This window comes from Oreochromis niloticus, linkage group LG8, assembly GCF_001858045.2.
Source record: "Oreochromis niloticus isolate F11D_XX linkage group LG8, O_niloticus_UMD_NMBU, whole genome shotgun sequence".
Classification (NCBI taxonomy): Eukaryota; Metazoa; Chordata; class Actinopteri; order Cichliformes; family Cichlidae; genus Oreochromis; species Oreochromis niloticus.
The window spans coordinates 27241308-27258515 of NC_031973.2; the positions used below are offsets into that span (position 1 = coordinate 27241308).

Consider the following 17208-nt stretch of genomic DNA (forward strand, 5'->3'; position numbering starts at 1 on the left):
GTTGTTAGCAATAACTCAAAACTCATTCCTGGTGGGTGTTATTGGTCTTCTCCAGGGCTGATAATGTTTATGTCTTTTGTGGAAAGACTTTCTAGGTGTAGCCAGGAGACAGGTGTTTTCTTTGGTGATCTCAGAAACCCCTCTCTCCTTTTCAGCAAACACTAAGTGGAAAGTCAGAATTAGTGTCCTTACATAAGAGCTGCCCATCTCTTTTTAGTTTGCTGTCACAACACCTGGACATGGACAAGCATTAGAAAAGACATCCTACATCAATGCAGACACAGTGGGTTTTTTTCTTTTATTTTTACCTTTCCCTTCTCTGTGAGAATCTGTTTGTAGTGCAGCCAGCCCTCCTTGTGAACATCACTGAAGGTGATGATACCCAGCTCAGAGGTGGAGTGGCGCTTGGATCGGGCGTCCTCTTGGGCTTGCAGACTTTCCAAAGACTGAAACACAATGTGGAAGTATTATGTTTCGATCTAACAAGACTGGTCCATCTTCAAAAAGCAGGACGTGGAGACCTTCACTCAGTCAGGCCTTTTCTACATTAAGTGCATCATCACTCACATCCCCCAAAAGACTGGTATAGACAGCCTTATTGACTACAGACCTATAGCCCTCGTGTCTGTAATCATGAAGTGTGTTGAGTGGATAGTGTCACAGCACATCAAAAACTCTCTACTCCCCTCCCTCAACCCCCACCAGTTTGCTTACAGAGCAAATCAGTCCACAGAGGATGCCATCACCATCACCCTTCACAGAGCACTGACCCATCTGGAGAACAAGAAGAGCTATGTGTGCGTGCTCTTCGTGGGCTATAGCTCAGAATTCAACACCATAATCCTAGGCATCCTCACCATCAAACTGGACCATCTTCAGATCCTTCCCTGCCACCTGCTCCTGGATCAAAGACTTCCTCACCAACCAGTCTCAGTAACTCCATTTCTGGGAACCCACATCTCTGATCTCACCTGGACTCACAACACCAACAACCCGGTAAAGAAGGCCCAGCAGTGGCTGCACTTCCTCTGTCTTGAGGAAGAATAATCTGGACCAGAAGCTGCTGTTGGCCTTCTACTGCTCGTCAGTGGAGAGTGTGCTCTCCTACTGCCTGGGTGTTTGGTATGCAGGGGCTATTGCCTACCCTTGGCTATTGCCAGATCCTCCTGTCTCAGGAAAACCAGGGCCATCACAGGGGACCCCTTGCACCCTGCTCACCACCTGTTTGACCCGCTGCCCTCTGGTTGGCACCACAGGTCAATCAGGTCCAACACCTTCAGTCTAACAAACAGTTTCTTCCCCTGGGCCATTTGGACTGTTGACAAACCCCCACACCCCACTCTGCCCACTCACCTCACTAATCTGAGCCGTGGTCTGAGTAACTCCCATCACAGACTCTACTCAGACCAAGTATTTTCTTTTCTTTGCACTACTTCCAAGCACTTTGCAACTTGTTCTTTGTGTGCCTTTCTCTTTTTTTTTCTATATATCCCTCTTGATTGTATATATTTCTCCTGTTTGCTATTTATTCCTGTTGCTATTTATATTTTATTCCAGCACAGTTGGTGTGGAGCACCCACAATTTCGTTGTACATGTACAATAACAATAAAGGGCTATTCTATTCTATTCTATTCTATTCTATTCTTATGGAACTTACAAAGACAGTGGTTACTGGGTTCCTGTAAACACCAGTGAACTAAATATAGAAAACAATGGATATGACAATATCCAGGTCAAGTATTTAGAAATGAGAGTGACTCACCCCATCCGTGAAAAAGCTCTTGACCCTTTTCGGTAGTTTACTGTGGAGCAGACAGCAAACAAGTTACAGATATAGACATGTTCAATAAAATTCAAGTTTTTCAAGTTTTATTGATTACTCTGTATTATTTGGTTGAACTAGAAGATTAACTTGACCTTTTTTCCACAGTAAGTCTGACTTGGCATGAATGTTTGCATGAACACTCTCATTACCCATTCCTTTTAGCCTTTTTGATTTCACTATTGTGTCGGAATCACTGGATTCAGGAGGTTCCGTAATAATTTTGAATCAGCTTTGACCAATGAGCAAAATTACCTGCATATGTAATTGCAGGTAAAATGTGTAAAAAATAATTAGAAAAAGTTGTTCAGATGCTTACATGCATATGAAATTGACTGACATTCCATTCTTAAGCCATAACATTTAATATAATGTCAGCACCATTTGTAGCTATGACAGCTTCAACTTTTCTGGGAAAGCTTTCCACAAATTTTAGGAGTGCATTATGGGAATTTGTGACCATTCCCCCAGAAGTGCATTTGTGATGTGAAACATTGATGGCCAAGAAAGCTTGGCTCACAGTCTCTGCTCTAATTCATCCCGACAGTGTTCTATTGGACTGAGGTCAGGACTCTATGCAAGCTACTCAAGTTCTTCCACACCAAACTTGCTCATGCATGTCTTTATCAACCTTCCATTGTCCACTGGTGCACAGTCATGTTGGAACAGGAAGGGATCATTCCCAAATTGTTCCCACAAAGTTCGGAGCATGGAATTGTCTTGGTCAAAAATGTCTTGGTATTCCATTTTACTGGAACTAAGAGAACAAGACCAACTCCTGAAAAACAAACTTACAACATAGTCCCCCCTCCATCAAACTTTACACTTGGCACAATGCAGACAGACAAGTATCTGCAGAGAGCTGGCGACCTCTCCTCACTATACACCTTACCACCCACTGACTTTTCTCTGTGATTTTCAGTGGCCTACCACTTTGTGGCTAAGTTGCTGTCTTTCCCAACTTTGATAAAATGACACTAAAGTTGATTTTATGGTCAAGGAGAGAAAGTGTGTTTGCTGTCCGCTCCACTTCAGGGACAGCCCATCTGCCTGCAGTGAGCTCTGTTGTCGCTTTACATTCTTTTAATACTTTGGGAGCACTGAGTCCAGACTGTATATCTGAACTACTTGTTAAGTACACTGCTGTTCGCTGTCTTGGCTCATAAGCTCAAAATCTATTAGTTGTCCCTTGTACAAGACTTAATCCAGTCTGTGGCACCAAGGCTCATTCCAGCTCTTAAAAAGTAAAAAAAAAAAAAACTTCTGTTGACATACTTTTGTTATATGTTTTTATTTATTTTTAACATGATTCTGACATCAACCGTGTTTTAATTGTTGTACAATGTTTGACTTTTACTCTGTGAAAACATGTCGACTTCCTGAGACTCGGATATTCATTTATGTCCTCTGTAGTGGACACACAAATCACAAAAAAAGTTAAAGTGAAAGAAATCTTACACCTCCTGAGTTCCTGAGATGGAAAACGGCCTATATCTGGAATGATGCAAAGCCATCAAATTTAATTTCCAGGATTCTTGACTTACGAGAAGACAGGGCTTTCTTCCCTGAAGGTGTTGAGACCCTCGTCACAGGACCTGGATCTCTCAGTGGTGATGGCGAGTAGGTAAGAGGAGCGTCGATTTTTAATACTACCTGTAAATACACAAGGTAAATCAGAGAGAAAAAGAGGAGAAGGAGACAGAAGCCGGGGTTACAACAAAAAAGCCAACATTTGACTGAGAGAGGCAGAGGCAGAGGTGGAAGTGAAGATGACCTGAGAACTTAACACAACAGAGCAGGCTGCTACAATGTGCCTAGAGATCAGTACTAGGATTGGTGGATTCACTTGCAAGGTCATCATCACATGTAAGCAAAAATGCATGAAAGGTCAGAGATTAAACAGTGACAAGATAAGCCCAATAGTTTCCTCAGGTGAGGTTATGGTTGGTAAAGCGTGAGGTTCAATGAAGGGAAAAATCATCTCAAATATATATTAGTATAATATCTCCATCTTAATGAAGAGAAAACAGTAGTTCTTGTTGTGTCACAGACAGGTTTGTGCCTAAGATATTAGAAACTCTTGCCACATTTGTGAAATCTCCTATCAGGAGACTTGGGGTAACCTTGGCTCAGTTGTAACTTTGGAAGCTCATGTTAAAACCTGCTCTTATCACTTAAGAAACATTGGCAAGTTCCACTGTGTCATGCTCTGAACCAGACATTGTGAATCACGCCTTTATTTCAACATAACTGGGTTAATATAATTCATTGTTTACTTGTCTTAAGAAAACTTCCTATAAAAAAATATATATAGGTTGTTCACAATGCTGCTGAAAGGCTTCTGAGTATGTTTTCCAAGTATTTACATTTTACACTGTTGCTAATTCAGTTCAGATTAACTTCAGAGAGCACTTTAAGATTCTGGTTTTGACTTTTAGACAAACACCAGCGTACATCAGTGAAATCTGTACATCCTTTAAGTCATATGGCCAGGGGCTATTGACCACATGACTTAACACCATACTCAATGGCACACAGCCATACACAACCTTGTATGGCTGTGCCTCCAAGCTCTGGAACGCTCACCTACTGAGCCTGAGATCTGGACTCAGTGATGTCTTGCGAAAAGTAGCTAAAACTCATCTAGAACTCTTTTTAGACTTGCTTTTGTGTAACTTTTGTTTTGATTTGTTTCTTCAAACATTTTTGATGTGAAGCACTTTGTGATATTTATCTCGTTCTTAACATCACTTTAGCGTCTAATCTAGAAACATTTTTTCACAAGAAGAATTTAAACTAGACTTCTCCAAAAGTTGAATCTGTTCATCTGGATGTAGCGTTTTGTGGGAGAAACGTTTCGTCACTCATTCAAGTGACTTCTTCAGTCTCAGCTGACTGCAGGTTTCCCCAAACCTTATAAACAGTACATTTGCATAATGACTGAAACCAGCCCACTGAAGGAACAATGGGCTGTGAGGTCAGTTCCTTAATCATAATTATGCAAATTCCCATGACCATTGATCAACAATCACTGACCAAAACCCACTGATCAAAGAACACTGATCAATGGCCATGAGTACCATTCACAGAGAGTTGGGGAATGGCTGCAATCACAGCATTGTAAGATGGCGAAAGATGTACCCTTAGGCCCCCTCCTCGATTCAGAGATGGTCTTTCCCTTTTCATGTAAATGGCCTCCTTGACTCCGCGCTCAAACCAGCGTTCCTCCCTGTCCAGGATGTGTACATCCTCATCGTTGAAAGAGTGTCCACTGGCCTGTAGGTGTAAATAAACTGCAGAGTCCTGGCCTGATGAGGTAGCTCTTCTGTGTTGTGCCATCCGCTTCGCTAGAGGTTGTTTGGTTTCCCCGATGTATAAATCCTGGCAATCCTCCTGGCACTTAACAGCGTACACTATGTTACTCTGTTTGTGTCGGGGGACCCGATCCTTGGGGTGGACCAGTTTTTGGCGCAGCTTATTTTGGGGTTTAAAAGCCACAGAGACCCGGTGTTTAGAAAAAATGCGTCTCAACTGTTCCAATACTCCTGACACATATGGGATCACTACAGGTTTTCGCCTGGGCAGCGGTTGTCCTTCTCTCCTGGATCGGCTGGAGCTTTCTTTAGGTGCCTTCCCAGCTTTGACAAAAGTCCAGCTGGGATAACCACATTTACTCAGGGCCTTCTTGATGTACTGTTCTTCTGCCTCCCTGGCCGCTGTGTCAGTGGGGATGGTATTCGCTCTGTGTTGTAGCGTCCTGATGACACCCAGTTTGTGCTCCAGTGGATGATGAGAGTCAAACCTTAGATACTGATCCGTATGCGTAGGTTTACGGTACACATCAGCTTTTAGATGTCCCCCATTACTGATGGAAATCTCACAGTCTAAGAAGGCTAACCTGCCACTTTTCATATCCTCCCTGGTGAATTTGATGTGTTGGTCCACCGAGTTAATGTGATCCGTGAAATGTAGTACGTCCTGAGATTTGATTTTCACCCAGGTGTCATCCACATATCTGAACCAATGGCTTGGTGGTGTTCCAGGGTAGGATAGCAACGCCCTCTTTTCCACTTCTTCCATGTACAAATTGGCCACGATGGGTGAAACTGGGGAGCCCATGGCACACCCATGTTTCTGCCTGTAGAACTGACCCTTGTATGTGAAGTAGGTGGAATGAAGACACAGTTCCAAAAGCAAACACACTTGGTCGATGCTGAGAGTGGTCCTGCTGCTGAGGTTGGTGTCATCCTGTAATCTCTTACGGACTACCTCCAACGCTTCCGTGACTGGGATGCAAGTGAAGAGAGATGTAACGTCGTACGAGACCATGGTTTCATCTGCCTCCATAATGACATCTCTCACCTTCTCATAAGGTTTGGGGAAACCTGCAGTCAGCTGAGACTGAAGAAGTCACTTGGATGAGTGACGAAACGTTTCTCCCACAAAACGCTACGTCCAGATGAACAGATTCAACTTTTGGAGATTTACTTTCCTGGATGATTGAGAATGCATCAAGACGTTAAACTAGACTTGTTACACATTGTGTCGCGGACCTGTGACACAATGTTAAACTGATCATTACTATTGGATTAGATAATTATTTGCCACAATATGGATATAAACTATCTTCACCTCTTCCAGCTGACACACATCATCACACACCACTGCTGCAGACAGATAGGCACACATCTCCTCCCCTGAGTAGCAACTGAACACATGAACAGGAGTTGATGTTCGCATCACTGAATAACACTTAATGAGGTCAGTGAAGCCCCTGTTTTAACAACAGTGAGTCATAAATAGAAACACTAAATGTCAGCCTGGTCAGGGCACACAGCAAACATAGGTTTTTAATGATTATCAATTATCCACTAGCCATGTTAGCTGTCTTTTAAATTTTCATTAAAGTAGCAGCTAGTTGCTATGGCTAATAATAAAATGTTATTTGTTCCAGGGAATGTATATGTATGTATATAATACTGACAAACAATGTGGTATTAGGGAGATTTTCCTGATTCCAACATTTTGTTCTGGCTTTTTTGCTTGCTGCCAGGAGGATCTGGCAGCAAAAAAATAAATAAATAATTGAGTTAAGCAGCAAACATTGTTTTTTTAATTCAGCCACATTGTTAGGTGTGTTCAGTTTAAGATGGTTTATTGTCAGGGAATTGTATTGAATTATTATTGAATTGGGAATCTCTGTAGGCTGAAAGGCAGGAAAACTGGAGAATCACCTATGGCTATTTTTCTTTTTCATTCTTATTGTTGAGTCATGAACACTGACCTTAACTGAGGCAAGCGAGGCCTTTTTGAATTAACATGGTGGTCTGTTGCAACGTCATAGATTGCTTAGAGTCAGACCTACTTTTTAGCTATTGTTTTTTTGTGTCTTCTTGTTTCCGCAAAAGTTACCATCTGTTATGATCCGGCACCTCTGATACAGCACATCTATGCAGCAGTGCATTCAGGACTGGTCAGTGCTTTGTTTTTTCAAACTTGTGAAACCAGACAAGCCAACAACACCAGAGGGCTACGTGATCTTCAGAGCCAGGCGTGATGCACAGGAGCATGGCAAGATCCACGGAAGAGTGACTTCACACAATTTAAATTAATACATGATTTAAAAATGTGATATTGTAATATCATTGCTGTTGTCCCACGATGCCTGTGGAATCGAGGAGTGTTGTAAAACAAAAACAGTATTGAGTCAAACTAAAAGAGGAGATACGAGCAGCTGGTGATGTGAAACCTAAATGTAAACATGACTCGTGCCTTCGCTAATTGCACTCCATATGATAGGAAGAGTAAATGACGGATGAAAACAACTGATGCTGATGGGCTTTAGGCAGCTGGTTAAAAGCTCGACCATGATTCGACACCACAAAAATCATTTTTCAGTTTCAATTTTGTCAATTATGTGACAATATTGTGGCTCCTGCAAATCCTGAAAAGGTAAGAGGTTGAGTTACTTTACTTATTATTGAATTTAACTGTAAAGACGTTATTTTAGATTTTTACTTCATATTTCAAGGGTCACTTTTGGGCTTAAATTCGATTTATGCCCTGCCACTGGGTGTAATACTGCTGCTACTGACACCGTGGTTAAATTCACACTTTAAATTAGGCAGTGTGTAACTCATTAAAAAAGGGTGAAAATAAATGCCCTGTATTTACTATAAATGCTGGTGCTCCATGCTGCAAATGTCAATGAAACATTGTTGGGTTTTTTTGACTATACTGACAAAAATACTTTTACTGCAACTTTTTTTGAAATATTGTCATACAATTTTGGTAAATGGTAAAAAGACTGGCACTCACAGTGCTTTTAAGACAATGCTGCTGAGCTATGTGCCTAGCTGACAGGATCTTAAAGATTATTTGTGCCTTCAGTTGCATTTTGTGTGAGTTTTGTGAACTAAAACTCAAGTTTTAGTTTTGGATCAAATATTAAAGATCTCTTTGATATATTTTATTTCTCTCCATTTAATATCCGTCAGAAGACTAGACAAGAAATGTTGAGAATAATGAATAATGACATAAAACAGCACTTTTAACATTGTTGTAAATATCCAGTTTAAAAGCATTCATTACAACCTTTAAATTTGTTACAATCTTGGCAAGATTTGACAACTTATAACTATGTAAGTTTGAGGAAAGGTTACTAACCTATGAAGGGAATAGAGGATAAGGAATCAAATGCATTCTGTGCCAGGTTGCCGCTGGACCTGCGGTTGGGAACAGTCTCTGCAGGGACAGGAGAGGTGCAGGGTGTCAAACCAGGCAGCTCCTCAGGTGTGGTGTAGTGCGGATGTTGCAGAGTCTGAATGGGGGTATGACAACCTGGAGGCAGCTTCTGCCTAAGGACCACCTCTTGAGTCGTGGATACAGGAGAGATGACTTCTCTGTGTTCCCCAAGCTCCATTATCTCCTCCTCTGATGCAGACTGAGGGGTGATGAACTTGGACCCTACATCAGTATCAGCAGGGCTGCTACTGGTGGCAGGCCTCCAGTCAAAGTGAGGGCTGCTGTAGCCAGGCTCTCTAAAGGAGTGGGCTTGCTGAAAGACATGACCAGCTTTGTGAGAAAACGTAGGGCTGTAACTTTTGTAGCCCACTTGCTCTTCCTCTCTTCCTCTCCTTTTCTGGGGCTCTGCTACTTGCTGACCTGACTGTCTCTCACTGGGAGGCCCTGTAGAAGAGGTTGTGATAGATGATTTTACTGTGTTTTGGTGCTGAGGTTCCGAGGTTCTTAGGTCTTTCTGAATGTTGAATTTTGTCATGTTGGAGCTTTGCGAAGTTGGTTCAGAATGTGCAGTGACCAGAGCGGAGGCTTGGGCCAGTGTTTCCATAGAACGTCCGTAGTTGTGCTCATATTCGGCATAGGCTGCCAGCAGGGTCTCTGAACAGGACTTCTTTGCTGGTCCTGATAAACTACCACAGCTGCTGAACCAACAGGAATAGTGAGCAGCAGCAGCTGCCTGGTGGTGTAGGAGGGTTTCCCTTCTCCGTTGCTCTAAAGAAGCAACAGCAGTAGCTGATGGTTTGGGAGTAACTGTCAAGCCCAACCCCAGCTCAGCTAAATGATCCTGAGATATACTGCGATGCTGGGGTGACATGCATTCTGTGCCATGAGTGTGGCTATAGTCTGACAGTGCCTGGTGGTAGAGGGTGCCAACATGAACATGGGCAGGAGCTTTCCGAGGTGGAGGCAGAGTTGCAGAAGCGATGGCTGCATTGTGGTTAACAAAGTGAAAGTCCAGTGCAGTAACGGCAGATGAGGACCGTCCGTGGTGTCCCCCCGACGGGGCAAATCGAATGCTTGGATCCTCAGGACTCCTGAACCAGCACACGGGGAGAGTAGAAGCAGCAGGGGGGCGGTTGTCTAATGGTGGGCTGACAGGGCTGGTTCGACACTGCCAGTTGTCAAGGGAGCTGTGAATGTTGTGGCTAGTCTGTGAGGAAGTAGAGCTGGGCTTGTTTGTCCGGTGGTAAAGAGGTGGTGGCTCAGGGAGGTTTCGGGCTTTACCTGAGTATGGCTCATTGCCTTTCATGTAGGCATCCTTGGAGTATGCCTGAGGACAGCAGGGGGGGAGGAGACAATGTAAAATCAAAAGGCAAGATGAACAGCAAGGACAACAAGAGGGCAGAGTGGGCAGAGTCAGTCAGGACACACCATGCAGCACTTTTTCTGGCTTTCTGTCTGTAAATCTTTACCGTACAACCAACATTGGAACCCAGCTTGTAAACTTCAAAGCATTTTTAACAGGTTCTTTTTTGGGTGATCTATTTTTATCTCATTCCCTTCTCTTTTAACAGAGGGGCAATCGTGGCTCAAGAGTTGGGAGTTCGTCTTGTAATCGGAAGGTTGCCGGTTCGAGCCCCGGCTCCGACAGTCTTGGTCGTTGTGTCCTTGGGCAAGACACTTCACCCGTTGCCTACTGGTGATGGTCAGAGGGCCCGGTGGCGCCAGTGTCCGGCAGCCTCGCCTCTGTCAGTGCGCCCCAGGGTGGCTGTGGCTACAATGTAGCTTGCCATCACCAGTGTGTGAATGTGTGTGTGAATGGGTGGATGACTGAATGTGTAAAGCGCTTTGGGTCCTTAGGGACTAGTAAAGCGCTCTACAAATACAGGCCATTTACCAATTAATTAATTACACAGTTACCTGTGCATGCCAGTTGATAATGAAGTCCTTTCTGTCCATACACAAACATTTGAACATTTTCTGATGAACTGAAGCAGAAATTTAAACCCCTGTTGTTACACTGATGGCTAGCTCACTGATGGTTACACAGGTCACAAGGGAAAAGAAGAGAAGAAGAGAATATTAAAGAAAGACTATACTCACACTTACCAACTGCAACACATCCTCATCTTTTGGCATAATAGAGAGCTCCAGAATGTTTTCACTACAAGAGAAAAAAATGCCAGAAAAAATGCCAGAAAATAAAATAAAAATAAAAATAAAATTCCTTGATAAAGAATTTAGATGTAATCAATGTGATTTAAAATATCTCCAACCTGTTTTGGATGAGTGCTATAACCTGAGAGTAGGTTTTCCCCAGAATGCTCTGCCCGTTCACCTTCACCAGTCTGTCCCCTGGAAGACACAAAGGCACACACACTAAGAGAGGAAAGGAAAATAAAAGTTGCATGCACTTTGGGTTACTAAAGGACCCAAAGTGTTCCCAGAAAAATATCTCCCACACTATTAGACCACCAGCAGGCTGAACCATTAACACAAGGCAGGATAGATCATTGCTTTCATGTTGTTTAAGCAAAATTCTCAGATCAGGCAACATTGTTGCAATCTTCTGTTGTCCAATTATGGTGAGCTCATGCAAAATATAGCATGAACTCCTTGTTTGTAGCTGACAGGAATGGTCCACAGTGTGGTCTTCTGCTGCTGTAGTACATCTGCTTCAAGGTTTTGCGCATTCAGAGATGCTCTTTCGCATACCTTGTTTTAACGAGCGTTTATTTGAGTTACTGCAGTCCTAACATCTCAACCCAGTCTAGCCATTCACCACTTTTTCAAAACATTCTCACTAAACTCTCTAGTTGTTTTGTGGGAACAGTTTCTGAATAGTCTGTCTGGCACCAACAGCCATTCCACCTTTCTTCCCAACTGTGATTGTCAGCAGTTCAAATTTCAGCTAATGGTCTTGACCGTGTCCACATGCCTATGTGCTGTGTTGTTGTTTTTATGTTAGCAATCAGTTGAACAGTGGCACTTGACAAATTTCTTAGAAGTGTGTATATAGCACTCCTCTAGTCTTACTAACCACTCAAAGGGCTTTAGACTACATTTATTTGCATCAAATAGGTAAATCTACTGGTTTTTATATATAGCGCTTTACTGCTCTCTACCTGGGCACTCAAAGTACTTTATCCAAGATGCTCCACTCACCCATTCATACAAGAACTATTTTTCTATGATTAAGTGCTTTCTATCTAATTTTCACACAGAGATGGGTATTTCGGAGAGCAACTTGGGATTATTATCTTGCCCACAAATATATTTAGCATGCAGACTGGAGCAGCCAGGGACCGAAACACCAACCTTCCACTGTAGCTCTGCCTCCTGAGCTACAGCCACCCAAATATGGTAAATTTTGAACCCATTTATTCATTGATAGTGTGTTATTAGTCTCTGAACAAACTGTTTCAGTCTTACTACTCTATATTACGAAGACAGGTAAAGACAAGAAATTTCAATCTGTCCATTCATCCATTTTCTTCCACTTATCCAATTCAGTTTCATGAGTGGACTGGAGCCTATTCCAGCTGCCATAGTGTGAGAGGCGGGGTATACCCTGGATAGGTTGCAAGTATTTGCAGAGCTAGCACAGAAAGAATGACAACCATTCACATTCACACCTATTTGCAATTTAGACTCAGCAATTAACCTAATATCACTGACTGCACATCTTTGGACACTGTAGTTCTCTTTCTTTCTGTTCTTGACATTGTTCCAAATACAAAATTAATATATACATGATAATTAAGTGTGAATCTGTAATAAAATTACATTGTTATATGTTATTATAATTATTCAGTTTTAGATTATACTATAATCTTTTAAAAAGATTTATGACTATGCCAGTAAATTTTATCCATGTTGACATGTTTGACCCCAGAGAGATAGGTCCAAGACTAAATAACTATTCAGATCATTACTGAGAATAGATCTGAATAGTTTTATAGGCTAATGATAGTGTAATTCATTCTATTGTCAAAGCTACTGGTGGGCTATTATTGCATATTTTGGCTGGGTGTATTGAGATGTTGTAATTAGGGCTGGGTATCATCATTGATTTTTTTATAACTGATTCAATTCTGATTCACAGTGTCCCGATTCAATTCAATTTAATTCAATTTTGACTCAGACAGTTAGAAATATTATAATTATGATTATTTATCAGTACATATCCATAATTTTATATCTATGTAAAAAACACAGCTGATGCTCATGAGACTTCATCAAATGATCTTTGTGTCAAAGTAACTGAGGATAAAACACAGAAAAACACGAAGGAGATTTTGCTGGCCTGTCTTTTTTATAGCAGATAACCACCTTAAAAATATTCTGCAATAGATCAAAAATGGAAGAAAACCATGAATCAATATATGAACATTACCTGATGGTGCGGAAGTGAAGCAGAGCAAAGTTACAAAGGTTTTATTAGAGACACAGCTAAGAGTTTTACAATTTGGTATAATTTGTAAAAGTTTAAATTTCTTCTGTACTGAACAGCAGAAATTAGATTTTTTTGTCAGAGGTCATTTTTGATTTCACATTTTTAACCACAGAATCAAGTGTGTCGTTCATGTTGTGAAGGTGCATGTCTCCTACCTGTACACAGTCCAGCTTGTTGCGCGGGACCATTTTCTTTCACACTCTTCACGAAGATTGTGTCCATTGGCTCCAACCAAGACCTCTGGCAACCTGGTTAAAGTATCATTAAAGTCCACAGTGTTATATCAGATCTAAGTACATGTAAAAACAAACAAAATAAAACCTTATCCTCTTTGTTTGTTGTTTGGGGACCAGGTCTCCTGATAATTGGAAGGTTGGTGATTTGATCCTTGGCTGCCCCAGTCTGCATGTCAAGTATCCTTGGGCAAGATCCAATGGATCACATGTGTGTGAATGTTGCACTTAAGCATAGAAAAAATGCTTCTATGAATGGGTGAATGAGGCATGTTGTATAAAGAGCTTTGAGAGCCCTGGGAGAAAAGTAAAGCGCTATATAAGAATCCAGTCCATTTACCATGTTACAAAACATAACACAATAGGGGCCCAAGGACATGTTAAGACACTTAGAAGAAATATTGATGCGACTCATTATATAAATCCAACCTCCTGTAAATGTGTAAACATTTGCAAACAGTGTGCAGTTGATTAAGTTAGCAGAAATAGGAAACACCTACCTTTTCTAGTTCCATTTCCATTCTCTTCATCCTGTGAAAGAAACAGGGCAGGTGTTAAGATAAGGAGGACCAGAGGACACTGCTTCAGGTCTGGCTGCTGCCTTTCTGCCTCCATGGCATTCTGCCTGAGTTTCCCATAAACACACTTACACATTAACATGCTGCTTTCTATTTGATTGGTGGTCTGATTGGTCTACCTCGGGCTTTTGATACTATGCTGAATTATTTTATTCCTGACCTTGGCACCTAAAGCCCTCTGTACATGCACTGAGACTTGCTGCTACACCACACAAAAATGGCTAAAAAATAAAAAAAGTTCCAAATAAATCACTCATAATAATGATAATAATAATAATAATGAACACTGATTTAGTATTTTAGGACAACTTCTCACTCCCCTTTTGCCACTTACTAAATTACATCATTAACATGATATTAATGATGTCTGTTAGTGGCTAAGAGAATGTCACCAGTCCTAATAAGTCATAAAAAAAACCAAACAAGGTATATGATATAGGTATATGGGGTTGAGTTATTCAGATTCAGATTTTTAAAGTTTAGTTTTGATTCCAGAAAACAATCAGTGCAAGAGAAGTTGCTAAATGTGCTAGAATAACATAATCTTACCAGAATGTTCAATAGTAGTTCCACATCTCATAAGTTACCAAAGTTTTATTTAACAAAATTCCATTGACCCTGTGAGTTCAAATTATTGTCAGGTAACCCTAATCCTAACTAACCCTAGGCAATCAGAATATGGAGTGTTGGTTTTAATAACAATTCTAACATACATCAAAATATATTCACATTTTCTTAATAAAAAGTCACTTTTGCCATTTTTCAAAATATGGTTTAGACCTCAGAGGGTTAATGTAATGCAGATTTCAAATATAAGAAAAGTTCAAAGTTCAAGTGGATCTAATGAAAGCAGTATTTTACCTTAAGGTTATTGAGGAAGGATTTTGGTGGGTAGACAATAAAATGCCGCAGAGTAAAGCCAAATCCTTGTGAGTTCTTCTGCAGAAAAATTGTTCGTGGGCCGTGCCACAATACACCCTCCACCTCGCTTGATGATAGTGGCCGACACCTGTTCTCACTGGATGACAATATGCCATCTCTCTTCTCTTTAGCCTATAGAGGAGATGGAATAAATGTTTAGATCAGTAAGCATTAGCTTCACTTTTTCTCTTGAAAAAAAATCAAGACTGTTGAAATGTTACTGTGTGAACCTTGAAGTGATGTTTATCACAAGTATCATTTTCAGGCCACAGAGTTGAACACATTGAAGGAAGCGTGAGTTGGTGGATGCGGGTGGTTCAGTAACTGAGGACACTGCCTGATCTGACCAGTATAAAATCCAACCAATAGCAAGACGCATCATAGTTTTAAAGAGGAAACTTTACCAGCAACCTCACATATGATTCCACTTTTTACTTCCCAACAATGGTATATAGATGGTATATGTTTTTAAACATATACCATCTATAAATAAGTCTTGCAACAACAGGGACATATTAGGGCTTGTAAACACACATCTGGAAAATAAGATAAACAACTGACAAAGAAGGTAAAGGGTTCAGGAGGTGGAATCTTTTATGTTTTACATTCTGCATTTCTCCAGGATCGTGGCCCAACATCAAATCAGTTTAAGCAGGCGATGCACTATGTGTACTACATGATGTTTAAGGTTCAAAAGGATATTCTGTATGTAAACATGCCTGGCCACTAAAGGTAAAATACACATCATCATTTGATTGTTAGGTTTGGGGAAATGAGTGAGAGCATAGCAGATCATCTGATGCAACGTCTATTTGGCAGAAAGTGTAACTGAATATAGAAATAAGTTTAGGTGATTACCAATGATTTCCATTTAGTGCTAAACACATTGCAGAGGTCACATGGAAATTTTTCACAGAAGGCAGTGATGGTGACGCCATTAGATGGTGATTTTATGTAGTTTCTTATAAAAACTGGAATGTAATTACTTTTATATACATATTTTAAAAGCAATGCAACACTAGCAATGCACACTCTACAGCACTGAGCAGGTAGTTTCTGCTCAGGGCTTTCCATTGTTCACAGCCTTTCAAAACTCTGCCATGACATAACAACAACAACAACAGCAACAACAATAATAACTTTATTTGTATAGCACTTTTAAAGACTTAAGTACTTCACATTTTAAATAAAAACCACATACAGAAGTTAGTAAAGTAAGTAAACATGTTCAATCATACAGTCAAACATTCTTCCAACATACACGCATACATGCAAATAGTTGCAAACTATGACCAAAAATAAAAGGGAAAAGATTAATGATAGGTTAAGGACTGCTGAAAATTGCGTTTCCGCAGTCATTTTAAACAAATAGTAGAGTCAGCCAACCTGGTAACTGATCTCCTCTGACTGTAAAATTAGAGTGAGGGGCAGTAAGAAAAGCCCTGGTTAGAGGATCAGAGAGGCTGGCTGCAGTGAAAAGGTCTCAGAAGTTCTGCTGCTTAAGCAGGGGCCTATCACTGTAGAGCTTTATCTCACTGGAAGTCAGTGTAGGAATCTGAGAATAGGTGTAATGTGTGCTATGAACCTGTAAACTTTAACACTAAAACTGATTATTACTGGGTTGTAGTGGAGACACAGCTCTTGTTGGTGGCCATGATTATTAACTTTCAATTATTAATTGAATATTCAATGGCTCAGTTTGATGCAGAAGCTGAAGTTTGTTATCTGCACAAGATTTAGATCCATAGTGAACCTGCAGAGGAGTACAAATGGTCAAAAGTCTTTGAGTGATCTAAGCAAAGCAATTGCACTGGAACTTGTTCACAGATGGAAATAAAAATCACCCTAAAACACTGAATTTAAGTAATTCCAATCACTTCCATTGGTCAGAGGTGTATAAAACAAAGCACCTGTGTAAACTGCTTCTACAAACATTTGTGGAATTCACTGAGCTTTCAGGAGCTGCCACCTGTGCAACAAGTCTAATTGTGAAATTCCTTTGATAATAAATATTTCACAGTCAAGTTGGGAATGACAGGAACTCAGCCATTAAGAGGTATGTGATGGGTTTCCATGGCTGAACAGCTGCATCACAGGCTTACATCACCAAACGCAATGCAAAGTGTTGGATACAGTGTTGTAAAGCATGTTGCTACATATTCTCTGGATTGATGAATCACGCTTCTCCATCTGGCTATCCAATTAATCTGAATGTGTCTGGATTTGAAGAATGGTTATTGTCTGACTGCACTGAGCCAAGTGTGAAGTCTGGTGGAGAGGGTATTATGATGTGGGGTTTATTTTCACAAGTTAGGTTTGTCCCTTAGTTTCAGTGAAAGAAACTCTTAGCGCTTCAGCATAGCAAGACATTTTCGACAATTTCAAGCTCTCAACTTTGTGGGAACAGTTTGGTGATGGTCCCTTCCTGTTTCAACATGACTGCACACCAGTGCACA

General features: G+C 40.9%; 1 protein-coding gene across 3 annotated transcripts in view; it reads right to left on the minus strand.

The window, feature by feature from the left end:
* arhgap23b (Rho GTPase activating protein 23b) overlaps window positions 1–17208 on the minus strand; it is a 74498-nt gene that overhangs the window by 17449 nt on the left and 39841 nt on the right. For 2 of the 3 annotated variants that reach the window (XM_005463651.4, XM_005463648.4), the window contains exons 2-10: window positions 14693–14884; window positions 13754–13784; window positions 13176–13268; window positions 10841–10919; window positions 10668–10728; window positions 8490–9894; window positions 3368–3476; window positions 1764–1803; window positions 309–446 (exon numbers count right to left, since the gene is read on the minus strand). In XM_005463651.4, coding sequence (XP_005463708.1) covers window positions 309–446; window positions 1764–1803; window positions 3368–3476; window positions 8490–9894; window positions 10668–10728; window positions 10841–10919; window positions 13176–13268; window positions 13754–13784; window positions 14693–14884 — 2148 coding nt within the window. The remainder of the gene's footprint in view (window positions 1–308; window positions 447–1763; window positions 1804–3367; window positions 3477–8489; window positions 9895–10667; window positions 10729–10840; window positions 10920–13175; window positions 13269–13753; window positions 13785–14692; window positions 14885–17208) is intronic. The other variant, XM_025909598.1, reaches the window with a different exon arrangement.